The 15950-nt window shown below is 49.8% G+C and overlaps 1 protein-coding gene across 2 annotated transcripts in view; it reads left to right on the top strand.

Annotated features, from left to right (window-relative positions):
* SHB (SH2 domain containing adaptor protein B) overlaps positions 1 to 15950 on the top strand; it is a 135968-nt gene that overhangs the window by 79283 nt on the left and 40735 nt on the right. For both annotated transcript variants that reach the window (XM_007089333.2, XM_042963968.1), the window contains exon 3: positions 8489 to 8704. In XM_007089333.2, the coding sequence (XP_007089395.2) occupies positions 8489 to 8704 (216 nt within the window). The remainder of the gene's footprint in view (positions 1 to 8488; positions 8705 to 15950) is intronic.

Raw genomic sequence — 15950 nt, 5'->3', positions numbered from 1 at the left:
GGGACAGCATTTGCTTTCTGCCTCCACTGAGCTGCCACTGTGTGTACCAGTTTAGGGTACTCGGGGTCAGTCAGAACTGGGTTAGTCCCAGTTAGGCCTCTGAATCTGTCTGAGCCTCAGTTGCTGCACCATAAAATACAGTAGCACTTGCCTGTATGTGCCATGGGGATGAGGAATGATATACAGCCAATACCCAGGTCAGTGCCTGGCATAGGCAGGTGCCCACTAACTTGCAGCTGTTATTAACTCAGTGCTTATGGATGTTGGCATCCCGATTCTCCTGCTAAACCATGAGGTCTCTTGGGGGTGGGAGCGTTGTCTAACACCATGTGAGTGCTCAGCGTTTGGCCTGGGGCCCACCTTAGCACACAGTAAGGACTCGGTGGATGCTTGAGAAAGAAAAGCAGGCAGGCTCCTTGATTGCCTGTGAATTGGGGTCTTGCAGTTGACATGGAATCAGAAAGCTGTCTCTTGAGAAAGTTGCTGCTCTAAATGGAGACTTGTTTATGCACTGCACTGAGTCCAAGGGCAGCCAAGATCCTGGAGCAGCAAGTTCCCCTCAGTGAGTCTCCACAGGGGATGGCGACAGAACTCTGGCCTGCAGCCTCTCAGAGTCCTCAGCACACCAGAGCAGTCCCTGGAAGAGTGCAGAGTGACAGGCAGGGCTGACGGACTCGGCCGTAATTGCAGAGAGGGCCTAAAAGCTCTGTGAAGAGACCCACATGGCTTTTTAAATCCTGAGGAGAGCATAATTGGTGTCATCGGGTGTGCGTTCTCGTCTCCCCTCTGGTGCCACAGAACAGGGGGGCTCAAGGGAAGACCCCATCACCGCAGATGACGGAGGGAAGGGAGAGCACACTGGGCTCCCTGACTCAGATGTGGGCCTTTCCCTCGCCCTTGGGCTGAGCACAAAAGAGCAAGTGGTACAGGTTCTGCCGGGCAGTGACAGGCCCTCTCTGCTCCCTCCAACGTGACCATTGTTCTTGTTCCACACCCCCTGCTTCCGCAGAGCTCACCACCCGCTTCTTGGGTGTTTCTGTGCACGCCTGGAAAAGATGGTAAGAGAACTCCAATTAGTCAGTCTCCTGGCTTCTAGACAGCTCCGGAAACCAGACTAGATAGAGGAGGAGGAGGTGGGGCCTCATGCTTGTGTTGCATTGGGTTTATCTCCAGGCTTTATCTCCGAACCTCCCTGCCCCGCCCTTGCTGGCCTGCACCGTCCACCCAAGAAGACCCCTGCGGCCTTGGCCTCTGCCTCGACCTCTAAGGGATACCTGAATTCAGATGTCCGTTGAAGCACCTCAGTCAGGAGTCGGGCCTTTTTCCAGCAAATGTTTTAACAGTTCAGATGGGGATGAATGTCCCCTGTCTTTCCTTTGATGTGGTGCCCTGGAAGTTGGCTGATTTTCAGCTGCATGCCTAATTAGGAACAGCCACCCGCCACTCCTGTGCAGTTCCTCACTCTGTGGTGCTGGGTGTGATTTTAACACCTCAGACCTGACTGAAATAGATGCCCCAGCCTCCAGAAGATTAAGAACTAGACAGTCTGATAAAAGAGATGTCAGGAAGCATCAGGGAAAGGCAGGAGGAGGAGTCCCGGCCCAGGAGTGAGAGGACCTCCAGCCTCATCCCTGCTACTTTCTCCCCATCCCCAGCTCTCAGTTTCCCGGATCTGTAAAATGTAGTGACTAGCCTGCTGATCGCTGAGACCTTCACGTTGCACACAGGAGTTGATCCAGAGCAGGGCTCCCACATGGAGGCATGAGACTGCCAAAGCAGCAGCGAGAATTGGAAGTTTGGGATCCAGAAATGAAAGTAGGTTTAGAGGTTGGTGTTGAAACCCTCCATCGCGAATGCAGAGTTGGCCCGTCAGATTTCCGTGAGCAGACCTTCTGTGGCTCTGGGAGATGAAGGGTCATCTCAGGGCAGGAGGGGGTCTTAGGATGGGGTTCCCAGGAAGCCCAGCAGTGGCAACCAAAACAACAACAACATCCACAGAGTACTTTCTGTGCATCTGGCACTGTTCTAAACATGGAAGGTATATGAATTCATTTAACTCTCCTAAACGTCCTTCCAAGGTATGTACTGTTGATCCCCCATCCAGAGATTTAGAAACAGTGGCAACTTGCCCTTTTCCTCCGCTGGAGCCAGGCCTTGGGCCCAAGCAGTCTGGCGGAATCCGTGTTTGCAGCCACCACACTGTGCTGCTGAACCTGTCACTCACCTGGACCCACGGCTTTTCCTCCCTCCAGGTGGATGGTGCAGGGCAGCCCCAGTCAGTGGAAGGTGCATCAATCTCGTAAGGCAGCCCTAAGCTTCCAAGTCTAGTCTACCCCCATCCCTGGCATCTCAGGCATCGGTCCTGGTGACCTCTGACCCATGTGAGAGAGGTCTGGCAGCACAGCCAGGCACGTCCACACTGGCTGAGTAGAGGTTTCTTGGCCTGGGAATGGAGGCTTCTGTGGGCCACATCCCTACTGAGCTCTGCCACCCTGTGATTTGGCATCTGGTGTGGATTCCCAGACAAGCCCAGCTGGGAAAATTAGAGGTGAGGGGCCTGCAGGCCAGCGTCTATCATTTCCAGCTAGGCTTCTGCACGTCTTTGCCAGCCTTTCTCTGCCCAGCTCCACCCTGCCCGGAGGTTCTAAGACACCTCTCCTTAGACACTCTTGGGGGTGCCATCCTGTGGCATTCAAGATCATCCAGAGCCCACTTTCGCCTGCCTCCAGCTTCCTCTCCCACCAGGCCCTCTGGACAGCCCACCTTCCCCATGTATTATGTGCGTCCAGCCCCTGTGCCTTTGCTTCACTCCTTCCTCCATCAAATGTCCATTTTCCTCGCCACACCATTGTGCAATGACCTCATGTCTAAATTCCTTAAGCTTTCCCACGTTTCCCCCAACTGCACTGTAGTATTATGTCTGCTCCCTGGTGAGGATCCTGAACCATCTCTGTGCTGGAGGCTCTGGCCCTCCCTCACCCAGGGCGTCTTGAAGACCAGGATCATGTCTCCATCTGGCTCTTGTGCCAGGCATTCAGTAGATGCCTGGCTGGGTGCACAGAGTGGTGGATGCCAGTGCTGCCAGAGGAGGCTGGGTGCTCCAGGGATGCACACGGATTTCCTCCCCTTCCATCTCCCAGAGACCTCCTTTTCCTGTTCCCAAAGGGAAGGTAAAGAGGTATAGTATAGGTTTCTTTTCTTCTAGTCTTTTGGCTGGTAAAAGATATTGACCGTAAAGTATGTTGCACATTTGTTTTTCATTTATATGTGTATTTATATGTGTTTTTATTTATATGTGTATCCACCTGCTTTCAAAATATAGATTTGGGGACGCCTAGGTGGCTCAGTTGGTTGAGCGTCCAACTCTTGATTTCAGCTCAGGTCATGATCTCACAGTTTCATGAGCTTGAGCCCTGCATTGGGCTCTGTGCTGACAGCATGGAGACTGCTTGAGAGTCTCTCCCTCTCTCTCTGCTGCTCCCCTGTTTGTGCTCCCTCAGTCTCTCTCAAAATAAATAAATAAACTTGAAAATACATATTTGAAGTTGTCCATAACTTTCTTAAATGTATATAATGAGGCCATTATAATGGAAATCAAAATCCACATTGAAGGAAGGGCAAATGAATGGATACAATATCTAAGATAATGTACTTATTGAAGTCAAGCATCAGAATTAACCCTGAGCTTCCTGGCAGCCAAAACAAAGAAAAGTGGGGATGGGGGGCTGGGAGGGGGTGGGTGGTGAGAGGGAAGCAGCACAGAACTGGTGAACCCTGGAGCAAAGTGTAGCTTGTTGCTCATGGACTTGGGGAACTCTAAACCCTCATCAGACCCACTCAGGAGATTCTTGGTTTGCACCAAGCTCTGTCCTGGGCCCCTTACTCAAGATAATCCCCTCACCCTTGCTTCTCCATAGCCACAATCCTTGTGCAGCACGCCCGCCTCCCTCTCCTGGCTCTGTGCCTTTGGTGAGTGTTCCCAGGGTCCCTTCCAGGTCTTAAGTCTCTTAATTCCAGAGAAAGTACTGTTTTATTTGTTTGTTTGTTCTTGTTCTCTTTCTCTTTATGTAGTTCCACTTGAAAACCTTTCTATTCCAGAGATTAACAGAAATCCCCACCTGTCAATTTAATGTTTCTGCTCCCTGCCTAAGAGGCATGAAATCACAGCCTGCCACCAATATTAAAGGTCATTTTCCATGAACCTATAGATGGTGAGGTCCAGATAACTTGTGACTTAAAACATATGGTCCCCTATTAGATCAGTCTCTGGACCATCAGAGGTCGGTCTGGGTAATAAGGAGGATGGGCCTGGTCATTAGGCGGGAGACAGTGACGTCTGGTGAGCTAACCTGATGCAGTGGCCCTTGACTTCTGGAGCCCCTGGCAAGCCTTTCCTGGGAGAGAAGATGCTCTCTAAATGAGCATCTTCTCAGAAAAAGGCGGCTGCTTCCGAAATGCACATAGCTCCTGTAAGCCCATCTTGCTTAAAACTGTATTTACTTTCATGTCCTCCTGTCTTAATTACCTTTTTTCTTTACTGGCATCCTTATTCATTATTTAAAACAACTTTCAAAAATAATTATGCAATAATTCCTTCCTCCATGCACCATAGCTCTTTACTTTCCTGTATCAGGTTTTCGGCCCTTTATTCATTTGTATCTGTAGTGACAACATTGCTGTCATCAGAGTCTAGATATTGTGGGCAAAGTGTGTGATGACAGTATTCAGCAGTTCCTAAGCAAGGGCTAGAATTCCCTTTGGTGCATCGTTCACAGTGGCCAGGACTTGTTTAGAAAGCCCACATTATACGGTTTGCTCAACACATAAACAATCTTGTATTTTACTTTTTAACTTAGCATAATTTCATGCATGCTTTTCCATGTAGCTACATAATCTTCAGATTTATCATTTTAATGGCTGCTTAATATTCCATCCAGTTAGCGTGCCATAATTTACTTAACTGTTCCCAATTGTTGCAGCCTTAATGAAAATTTGAATTCACCATGTACTACAGGGGGAAGCTGGTTTTAATGATTACCATTATAACATCCCCTGCCCTAACTGCATGCCATTAGTAACCCAGCTTTAGGAAGGCGCAGATGCTTTTGGAACAATAAATTCTGTAGGAGAGGTGTATGCACAAGTCCCTCTGATTTAATAGCTAATCTGTTCACTGCACATGTTTTCCTTTTATGCTGGTGTTTATGTAGAATATCTACCTCTTCTGCATATTGTGTAATACTAAACTACATGCATTTGGCATATTGCTCCCGATACTTTATCACTGCTGTCAGGAACTTCCATAAATTAACAAGAATTTGGGGGTAAGGAGTGGTTTCTGGCTGTCGATTGTCGTTCATTTATCCCACCCACACTCTTTGAAGATCTGTTTGCAGCCAGGCTCTGTCAGGGAGAGAGCAAAGGCACTTCCGATTATTGGAAGCCCACAAATGTGCCTCTGTGAATTGCTTTGTGGTGCCCAAGAGTAAATGGTGATTCTCATGCGAAGTGCTTTGTAAACCGTACAGTGCATTAAATGGTTGCTGGTCTTGCTGATAAAGTAGGGTGAAGAGGAAGGTGGTTTTCCTGGGTCAGTGTCCATCAGCTGTATCCCCAGTGTCCTCAGACCTCGGAAATTTCCAAGGACAGGAGGCTAGACTGCACTTCTCAGAACCAGCGAGAGTGATGATGATGACCCCACAGAACAGATTAGATAGTTTGGTAGGTTCAGTGAGTTTCAGAGTTGTCTATAGTGCCTTACAGTTGATGTTCACTTTAAAGTGACCAAGTCCTACCTTTCTTTCTTTTTTTTTTTTTTTTAAAGTTTATTTATTTTGAGAGAGAACATGAGCAAGGGAGGGGCAGAGAGAATGGGAGAGAGAGAATCCCAAGCAGGCTCCATGCTGTCAGCACAGAGCCCAACCCAGGGCTCAAGCTCATGAACTGTGAGATCATGACCTGAGCTGAAATAAAGAGTTGGATGCTTAACCAGCTAAGCCGCCCAGGTGCCCCTGAGTCCTACCTTTTATAGCTCTTCTCTTTTCCTCTTCCTCCCCCATAAAAAGAAAAACATCATCCCTAAAACTAATAAACGATCCCAGTTTACTCATGGAACCCAGTAAAGCCATATTTTGCCAAAGTACAGGACATCTTTTCAGAGAGGACAGGATTTTCAGGGCCCTGAGAAGGTAAGAAGGTTTTTCCATTTTCTTCCTCTCTCCTTGTAAAAAGAGAAAGTGTTTTCCAAAGAAAGTATCTCTGCGCACTGCCTACACCCCCACCGGCTCTCCAGCTCAGGTCCCTTTCCAGCAGAGAGAAAGCAAGCCTTGGGCCAGTACCTACCTACTTGGTTTTGTTCTCATTCATTCTTTTTATGTGTATCAACTGTTCTAGTAAAGGATAATGACTTAAGGATAGTGATGTAAAATTTTTGTAATGAATTTACTAACTCTAAAAAGTGAGGCAGCATAAATAAAAACGGAAAGTAAGAACCCAGGCGGTACCCGCAAACAACAGAATCAACAGCAGTTGGTGTGTGTGTGACTTAATGAAGTCTGGGAAATACTACCGTAATGTTATTTAACATCAACGCTAACGGCACTGGCGCGGCATCAGCTGGCTTCTGTGGTATCAGGGCATGTGCACACGGAGTTTTGCCATCCCCACGAGCTGGCCCTGGACCATGAAGCCCAGCCTAAAAACAAGCTTTTGCTTAGAAAGGCTGACATCACCATGCGTTTTGTCCACTGCTCTTCAAGGCACATAAGTCCCGTGGGTTTCTACTGTGTCTTTATGCCATCGGAACTCCAATTTGGAGAATGCCTCCAGAGTCCTTTTCAACAGCTCACTCTCAACGATCCTCACCCCTTTTATATCAAGCCTTACCTCTCCCCTCTCATCTCCTTGGACCCAGTGCTCCAGCAAAAGTGGACAGTGAATAGACCAATTCAGCCTTAAATGGAAAGGAAATTCTAACACACACACTACCATGTGGAAGAACCTTATAAACATTATGCTAATTGAAATAAGCCCATCACAGATGGGGACAAGTACCATATGATTCCTCTTGTAGTGAAGTATGTAGGGTAGGAGAGTGGTGTCTCCCAGGGGACAGGGAAGGGGAAGTGGGGAGTTCGTGTTTAACTGGGACAGAGTTTCAGTTTGGGAAGATGAAAAAGTTCTGGAGATGGATGGCGGTGATGGTCGCACAATGGTGTGGATGTACTTAATGCCACTGAACTGTACCATAAAAATGGTTAAAATGGCAAAGTTATGTTATGTGTGTCTTTTACCACATGAAACAGAAAGGCAGTGAACGGTCTTCTCCAGCCACACTGCCTTGCCTCAACATGGTCCGACCGCAGGGAACTCTGACCCTCCTGTTTTCACTTCCCTTGTCATTCTCCCCCCCCTGCCTTGCCCCTCACAGGCCCTGCACTGAGCCCTTTGCTACAGAGAATTATGGTGATTTAGATGCGTATGTCTACCTCTTCTGGAAGCAATGGGCTTCCTGAGAACAGCCTCTCGAGCAAACCCTCCCTTCCCTGTGTCCCATGCAGGCCCTTCACACAGGGGGGTCTAGGATCAAAGCAGGTGAAGTGTCACTGTTTGGCTCAGAAGCACCTGATTCTGACATCCTAGCATCCATCTTCGAGCCACCACCGGCCTCTCAGAAATGAGCAGCTGACATGGATGCCCCTGTCTGGGGCCTGATCTAAACAGGCAGTCACCCCTCAGCCCACAGAGGGCCAGGCCTTGGCCTCCCTTCCAGAAGATTTGGAGCCGCCCCTCCCCCCCCCCCCCCCCCCCACACACACACACACTTATTCAGAAGTGAAGCTGGGGGCGCCTGGGTGGCTCAGTCAGTTAAGCGTCCAGCTCTTGATTTCAGCTCGGATCATGATCTTGTGGTCCCTGAGTTCGAACCCCACGTCAGAGCTTGTGATTCTCTCTCTCCCTCTCCCTCTCTCTCTGCCTTTGCTCCACTCGCACACACTCGCCTGCTCTCTCTCTCTCTCTCTCTCTCTCTCTCAAAAATAAAGGAGTGAAGCTAGATGTCTGCTCTCAAGTCCCTCGGATGTGCTAGTGTGTTAGACTAGTCCTAGTGGGGAGGCCTTCTACTCATCTGTAAAGTGAGGGGGTGAGGGCTCTTTGTGATATCAGAACACACCTGGAACATCATGTGCACATCTGGGCCTGTCCTCACAGACTACAGTGCACAACCAGATGGCCGCAGTGAGCTTTCTGGTTCTGTCATTAGGTCCAAGAGCCTGAGATCTTTGTAAGGAAACTTTGCCCTGTCAGAGCAGAGACACTGCGTTCAAGGGGTGGGGAGGAACAGGTAAGCGCAGTAACGGGCCTGTTGCTGTGCAGTCCTCACCTCCTTGGCTGGGACTGAATTCCCGTGGGTGTCACCTGACAGATCCCAGATGAGGAAGTAAGTTCCGCACATCCATTACATCCCTGCCTCCTTTCTTGTTGCTTGCAGAATTTCAGAGGCAAGAAAGTGTCCGGTCCCAGCACAAAGGCATCCAGTTATATGACACCCCTTATGAACCTGAGGGCCAAAGTGTTGACTCGGACTCAGAGAGCACGGTCAGCCCCCGACTACGGGAGAGCAAGCTGCCCCAGGACGACGACAGGCCCGCCGACGAGTACGACCAGCCATGGGAGTGGAACCGGGTCACCATCCCAGCTCTGGCAGGTAAGGAGCCGGTGGCCCCGCTCAGAGGGCGCTGCTGACCCATGCTCAGTAGTCGCCTTTGGTAAAGAGGGTACATGCACTGGTCCCTTTTGCTCAGGTAAACCCACAGGGCTTCATTTGATGGTCCGGCTGGGCCCCTCAAAGATGATGAGGGTCCTAGAGAGAAGGGAGGCCAGGTCAGGCCAAAGGGAAATCCTAAGTCTGGCCTCCAGGCCCTCCGTTCCGGTCTTTCCTAGTCTTCACAGATGGCTCCGATGATTTCATTGACTGTGTTGGTAGTTCACTGAAGCCAAGATTTCAGAAGGAATTTTCTTATAAACTAAAAAAAAACCAACTGCAAAGCGGTTCCCACTGAGCCTGAGGGAGCCAGTGCTTCTGTCTATTTGTATGGATGTGATAGGCCTGGTATACCTAGGGCCACCACGTTTCCTGTTCCAGCTTTGGCATGAAGCCATTCATAGAGCATAGGCATGGGCACATCCTGACCTCAAGCTGGCTCTCGCCCTGGCCGAGAATGTCAGGTGCCCCCCATCTGCCTCACTCTGAGACTGGTTCTCTAGAATCTGGGTATCTGTCACAGCACTAAAACTCCTCTCCCACAGCCTTTTGGAAAGCTGCCTGCTACATGTGTCACAGGTCTTAAGTTTATGTGCTCACCCTCTGATTCTAATCCCAGCCTATTGGATCCATGCCAAGGTTATGATCTAAAATTCAGAAAAGGCATTGTTTATGATCATGAAAGGTGGGAAACAACCTGAATGTCTAGCAAACAGGGATTGATTCAGTGGAATACTGTACAGCCACTAACAAGTGATATTGACAAAGAGTTTATAACAACACAGGAAAAATGCTTATGTTTAATGTTAAGAGGTGGAAAGCCAGATGCAAAAAATTTCTTATGCATCTAAGAGTTTAGGCATGTGAAAAAAGGGACATTGAATGACTCATTTAATTCTTGCCACACTGAAGGTCAAAAGGGGGGGGGGTGGTTTTAATTTTTAATTTAAGATTCATTTTTGCCTGAAATGTCTCTTTTTCATACCCAGCTGGACACTTCCTTTCTAGTCCCCAGCAGCGAGGCCTCGGCCCTACCCCCACCCTGAACAACAATTGATGTTCTAGCTGCTCAAGCACATACTACTCACAGTTCCCTGGACGTAGTGTGCGTCGTGCAAATTCCATTCCTTCTGCCTAAGTGCCCTTCACTGCCATGGAAAAAATCCTGTGCCTCCTTCCAGGCCCAGCTCACACGTTGCCATCTCTGTGAGCCCTTCCTGGTACACAGCTGTGCATCCCAAGGGCTTTCTTACTGTGTCTCTGGGCCTGTTGAGCTTCTTGCACTCAACCCTGGCATGACGTTTCTCTCATTGTACGGTTAGCCCTGTCAGTACCAGTCTCCACCTGTCAGACTTTGAGCACCTGGCCGAGAGCCAGACATAGGAGTAGTCGTGAGGTTGAAGGTCAGGTCGCTCCCATGCATTTCACAGCCTCCTGTCTTCCTTTGGCACAAGGGAATCCAAGGACTGTCTCTGTCCCCTGGCATCGCCAATAAGGGGCTGTGCTCTTCTCCTGGCCGTGAGGGGAGCTGGAATGGGGCCATTGCTACCCAAGAGCTTACTTTCTGCAAACACCGGTTTGATCAAAGGGCTCGTGTGGCAGCTCTCCCAGACACCCAGGTCCTGTGGCATGAGATAGCACTGAGACAGGTGGAGGGTCTCACACTCTCCTAGACTGACCACCTGTGGGTCCCTCAAGGGTAGGGTTACCTTTGATGCTCTAGTCTGGTCTGGCACCGTGCTCCTCACAGCATGGTCCCTGGACCAGCAGCATTGCATCCCCTAGGAGCTGGTGAGAAATACAGGGTCTTGGGCCCTACCCCAGACCTACGGAGTCAGAATCTGTTTTAACAAGACCCCCGGGTGATTTGCATGCATATTAAAGTATAAAAGCACTTAACCTATAGGACCTCAAATGTTCTAAAGGCTCTCAGATCAGAACTTGCCCACTTCTGCTCAAAGGTGGTTTTAGAACTCCTGTACATTCTATACAAAGGATCACAAGGTCTCAGCTAGAACGGTCTCCTTCTAAGTTTCTGGGCCGCAGGTGTCCATTCTGGACGTGGCTTTATGTCACTGAGTTGCTATCACAAGTGTCATTATAGGTCTACTTCTTAGGCTGCTGAGAGAAGACAGACTCAGAATCAGGTCCCTGTCTGTGTCTCATCAAGTCACTTATCTGTGCATGGCCTGCTCCAGAGTATAAACCAGCTGTTCTCTTTCCAAGAAGCTTTTGGCTTCATTCTGATTTCTGGGGCCTAGAAGGAAGCCGTTTCACTCGGGCTGAAGGGATGCTGTGAGCACCCGTCATTAGTCGTGACCGGATGCCTCCCCATGTCTGAATAGCCCGTCGGTGCAGTGTTCGTAGGTAAGAAGCACCTGGTATCCTAGCCCAGAGTGAAGGTGGAGTGAGAGGTGGATGGGCCACTTTCCAGGTAATGAGGATGAGTTGAAGTGGCTTGAGTGGATAACTCAAGTGCTGCCATGGTCCCATTTGTAAACCCAGAAGTGTGGCTGCCCAGGATTGAAGGACAGTGTCCTGTGTGAGTCAGTAACGCACGTACATGGGTATGTCCGGACGCACACACTTTAGCAAGTCATTGGTGTCACTGGGGAGCAAGGCAGTGCTTGGCCAGGCCCTGTCCTCCTTACAACACCCGTTTGAAATGGTTTCTCTAGACTCTCAGGAAGCTCTCTGATGCTCACTGAGACAATGGAGTACAGGAGCTGGGAAGTGTCTGTGTATGGGATAAAGTTGGCTGGGCAAAATCGTTACCATCTCTTTCCTCCGTTTGTGTTCTCTGGTTCTGCATGTTTAGCCTGAGGGAATCTGGGCAGTGTTTTCAAATTTCCAAAGGGTATGGATTGTGAGGGAGCCCCAAAGGGCAGAGCTGGACCCACCAAGAAGGAGTCACCAGCATTTAGGGTCCAAGTGAGTGGTGAGAATCTCATTTACACCTGGAAGTATAATGAGCTTCCCCTCACTGGGAATTTGCAACCAGCAGCTCATTTGAGGCAGGAATGATGATAGAGACTTTGCCCAGCAGTGGGGGGTTGGTCTGTCACTTTGAGGGTTGTGTCCATCCTTCAGCACCCCACCATGCTGATCAGAGACAGGGAGAAGGGAAGAGCTCCGAATTATCTCCATGATTCAATCTATGAAGCAAAAGTGCTTCCTGCCTTTCAAAGTGCTGTCCTATACTGCATTCATGGAAAGAGGCACTCTCAAAAGAGTTCTTTGGCATTCTCCGTAGAAGTAACCCTTCCCAGCCAGCAGCTCCAGACCAGCCTTTATGGAAGTCAGGCCCTTCCCAGCTCAGCCACACTCTGGCAATCTGGGGGCCGCTGCCTCTGGAAGGCTCAATTACCACTCCCCGGTTGTGGTGAAGACAGCTGTTGCAGGGTATGAAGTGGTCTTAGCTTCTTGGGTATGAAAGTCTTCCCTCCTAGAATTCTCTGGCCAGGTGAGTGAGAAATACCACAAGCTCTCCAAAAAACCTTGGGCCTTCACTGCCTGCTTTTCCTCCAGGAAGCTGACTGTGGCCTCAGCCAGAACCTCCACCTGCCCTGCACTGGAGTTCCTTCCCACACGCGTGGCCTTTGTTGATCCCAGCCCGCAGAACAGATGCCTGGTCAGGTTTCTTGCACCGCCAACTGCAGGAAACAGACAGGCTGCAGCTCCACTGTGCACAGAGAGGTGGTGTGGCTTCCATCAAGCTGTCAGCCCCCTTCCCCATGGCAGAGACACCTACCCTTAGAGCTGGCTATGTTCGGTTCCCAGCCTGCTTTGACTCACCCCTTGGGAGTCTTTACAGCAACAAATTGCAAGGTAGCAGGTGGGTCTAGAAATGGCCTGTGGCACTCCCTGCCCAGTGTGGGGCAGGAAAAGCAGCCTAGGGTGATTCCACACTGTCTTGGGGCAGCGTGGATTGGTACAGAGGGTCTAACCAGCCCTGGGCCTTGTGGCAGGGATTGTGACATGGACAAATGGAGCCTGCACCGGAAGTATCCACACAGGGAAGGGCAGAAGAGCTGAGAGGATAACCTAGAGAAGCAGACATGGGCTCAGGGTGGCACGGATTAGGTGTCTTCACATCTCTGAGTGGCCACTGGGAGAATGAGGATTGAACCTGTCTTAGGAGCCTCCCATTTTCTCACCCAGGAAATGTGTCTGCTGCAAAGGGTCCTGGTGAGGCTTAAAGGACACGGCATCAGGAAAGTGCTGGCATCTACTGAAGCACTTTCTGCCTGCATTATCTCCTCTAATCCTCTCAGCCACGCTCTGGGGGATTAGTTTCCTCATTTTACTGAGAAAAAAGACTGAGGCCCAAAGAGAAGGGGCCCATAGCTAGTCAGCCACAGAGCTGGGATGTGAAGTCCAATTCCAGAGCCCAAGCCCTAACCCAGCGGCTGTCTGGGCTCCCTGCTGCCGTCAAAGATTCTGCATAAGATATGGTTGGAGCCCATGGGAAATGTCACCTGCCTTTTGTTGCCCTTGTACAGATTCCTCCCTATGTCTACATCTGGGAGGATACTCTACTGGGGTGTGCAATGCTACCTGGAGTGGTTCCAGCTGAGGATTCTGCAGGAGCCCAAGTTCTGGAAGTTCATGCCTGTGGCGGGGGGGGGGGGGTGGCTAAGCAGAGCCATCCCATGGGCTAGTCATGCTCTGCCACCACTCAGCTCCCACACCATGACATCCCACTCCTTCTTGTCCAGCTGGAGAAACTGAGGCCTGGAGAGGAGAAGAGAACCCCCAGAGACTTCATAGCAGAGCCAGTCAGGCCATACACAGCAGATAGATCAATATTTTCCTTTTAATCCAATGAGTACGGTTAACAGCTATATCCTTAATGGTTTGTAATTGCTTCTGAGAAGCAAATGATCAGAGTGCTTGGTCAAAGAGCCAGGTGGCAGGGAGTGTGTGAAGGGTGCCCTTGAGATCTTTTAAAGGAACAAAGTCATTTCTTTTTTTCATTTTCGACTCACTGTCTGAAGATTCGTTTCTGTTGAAGCTACTTTTTGGGCGATGCCCTGGGTTCAGCTGGCAACAGGTCTGCTTCCTAGCAAAGATAGAAGACAGACAAATGAATCAGTGCTGAACATAGTTATTTGGGTATTTATCTGTCTTCGCCACTAGCTTCTCAGCGAGTTTCTCTGCCCTCAAAAGCTCAGGACAGGGGTGCCTGGGTGGCTTGGTCGGTTAAGCGTCCGACTTCGGCTCAGGTCATGATCTCACGGCCCGTGAGTTCGAGCCCCGCGTCGGGCTCTGTGCTGACTGCTCAGAGCCTGCAGCCTGTTTCAGATTCTGTGTCTCCCTCTCTCTCTGCCCCTCCCCTGTTCATGCTCTGTCTCTCTCTGTCTCAAAAATAAATAAACGTTAAAAAAAAATTTAAAAAAAAAAAAAAAGCTCAGGACAGTGTTTTGCATGGAGTCAGTGGGGCAGTTGAAGGAGTCAGACAATCCCAAGTTCATATGCCAGCTCCACCACTCACCAGCTGTGGGACCTCAGGCTGTTCAGTCTCCAAGTCTTAGCTTTCCCATCTACAAAACGGGGATGCTCACAACCCTTTTCACACTGGATCCCTGTAATGATTAAGGGCAAAGATCTGGATGAAAAGACTTTGTTAGCCCTAAAGGGTCTCACTTGAGAACATGGTTGTCAGTGTTCAAGGAAGGCCTACTGTACTAAATAAAATTCAATTTAATGTTAAACTAGTACCCCATGGGGAGGTACTTCGAAGGCTCAGAGGCCCCACTTACAAAGTCCATTCCTCGTTACGCCTGGCAATGAGAAACATGGATGGTGTGGAAAGCAGTACTTCTATTGGAAACCGTAATCTATTCCTATAGTAGTTCCAATGGTGAGCCACCCGGTTTTTCTATTCTTCAGTCCTTCCCAAGATTGCACCACTGGTCCCTGGGTGTGAGAGGGTCCCCATTGCCTTTCTCCCTTCTGTCCCCCTCCCCATTCTAGCCATGACACACTTGTGAATTGGTTGGCTTGCCCCAGAGCAAGCAGGGGACTCACCCAGAGGAAGCATTAAATAGATTGCTGGGTCACACTCCTCAGAGCTCCTGATGCAATAGGTTTCAGGGACGAGGCATGAGAATTTACATTTTTAATAGCATCCCAAGTATTACTGATGCCGCTGACCTGAGGGCTTCACTTTGAGAACCTACAGTGTACCCTGTATATGTTACATGTTAGGTACCGGGATCAGGGGGAGTTAGAAAGGGGATATCACAGCTCAGCTCAGTGGTAGCAATGCCACCTCCTCCAGGAAGCCCTTCCTGGATATCTCCAGTCCCTTGCCCACCCTCATCCCAGGTTGGGCTGGGACCTCTGTGCTCCTACCACAGCCTGTACGGGGTGCATTGGTTTATTCTGGTAGAGCCAGATACACACTTGCAGGGGAAGTGCTAATGATGTGTTGGTCACCCCACCCCAACACTCAAGAGACACCCTGTTGAGTTTTGACACCTGCCCAACCTCATCAAATAAGGCTGAAAGGGCAGAGAGAGGGCAAGTAAAGTCCTGGATATGTCTATTTCCTCCACAATTCTGAGTCATCTCTGAACCAGCTCAATTGACCAATTTAAAATAAACCTATTAAGGTAAAGGGACAAATGTGGGAAGGACAGGAAATTCACATTTAGAGAACACCACTTATGAAGCCCTGCAAGGTGGGTGTGGTTTCATTTCCCTCACACAGGTGACAGGGCTCAAGCTCAGAGAGGATGAGCAGCTTGCCCACAGTCGAACAGCAAATAAACCCAGGTCAGTCTGACTGCAAAACCTTTGCTCTTTCTACTGCTGCATTGACATCTCAAGTGTGGAGAAGGCAGGTCTGAACATTCCCTTTACCTTGTGCTGGTGCGATGTGCCTTTGGTTGCTGTGGAGCAGTTGTACCCACTCCATGCTGACCTCGTGACTTGTCACTGTCAAGTGCAAGTGCTCTGAGTCTGGTAACTCTGATAATATGTGCATCAGACACTTCCTCTGGGCTTGCTGCTCCCACCAAGCCCCGTGACTCATCGTCATGCACTCAGAATAAACAGGCTCAGCCCCTGGAGAAGGTTCCTCCGGGAGTCTTAGACCTGCCACTGTCACCTGGCGCACCGAGACACATGCCACCTCCTGCTCACCATGGGCCCCAGAGGGGCTTTTGTGATGCTTCCTGTCCCT

Source organism: Panthera tigris, chromosome D4 (assembly GCF_018350195.1).
Source record: "Panthera tigris isolate Pti1 chromosome D4, P.tigris_Pti1_mat1.1, whole genome shotgun sequence".
Taxonomy (NCBI): Eukaryota; Metazoa; Chordata; class Mammalia; order Carnivora; family Felidae; genus Panthera; species Panthera tigris.
This window is presented reverse-complemented; position numbering and strand designations above follow the sequence as displayed.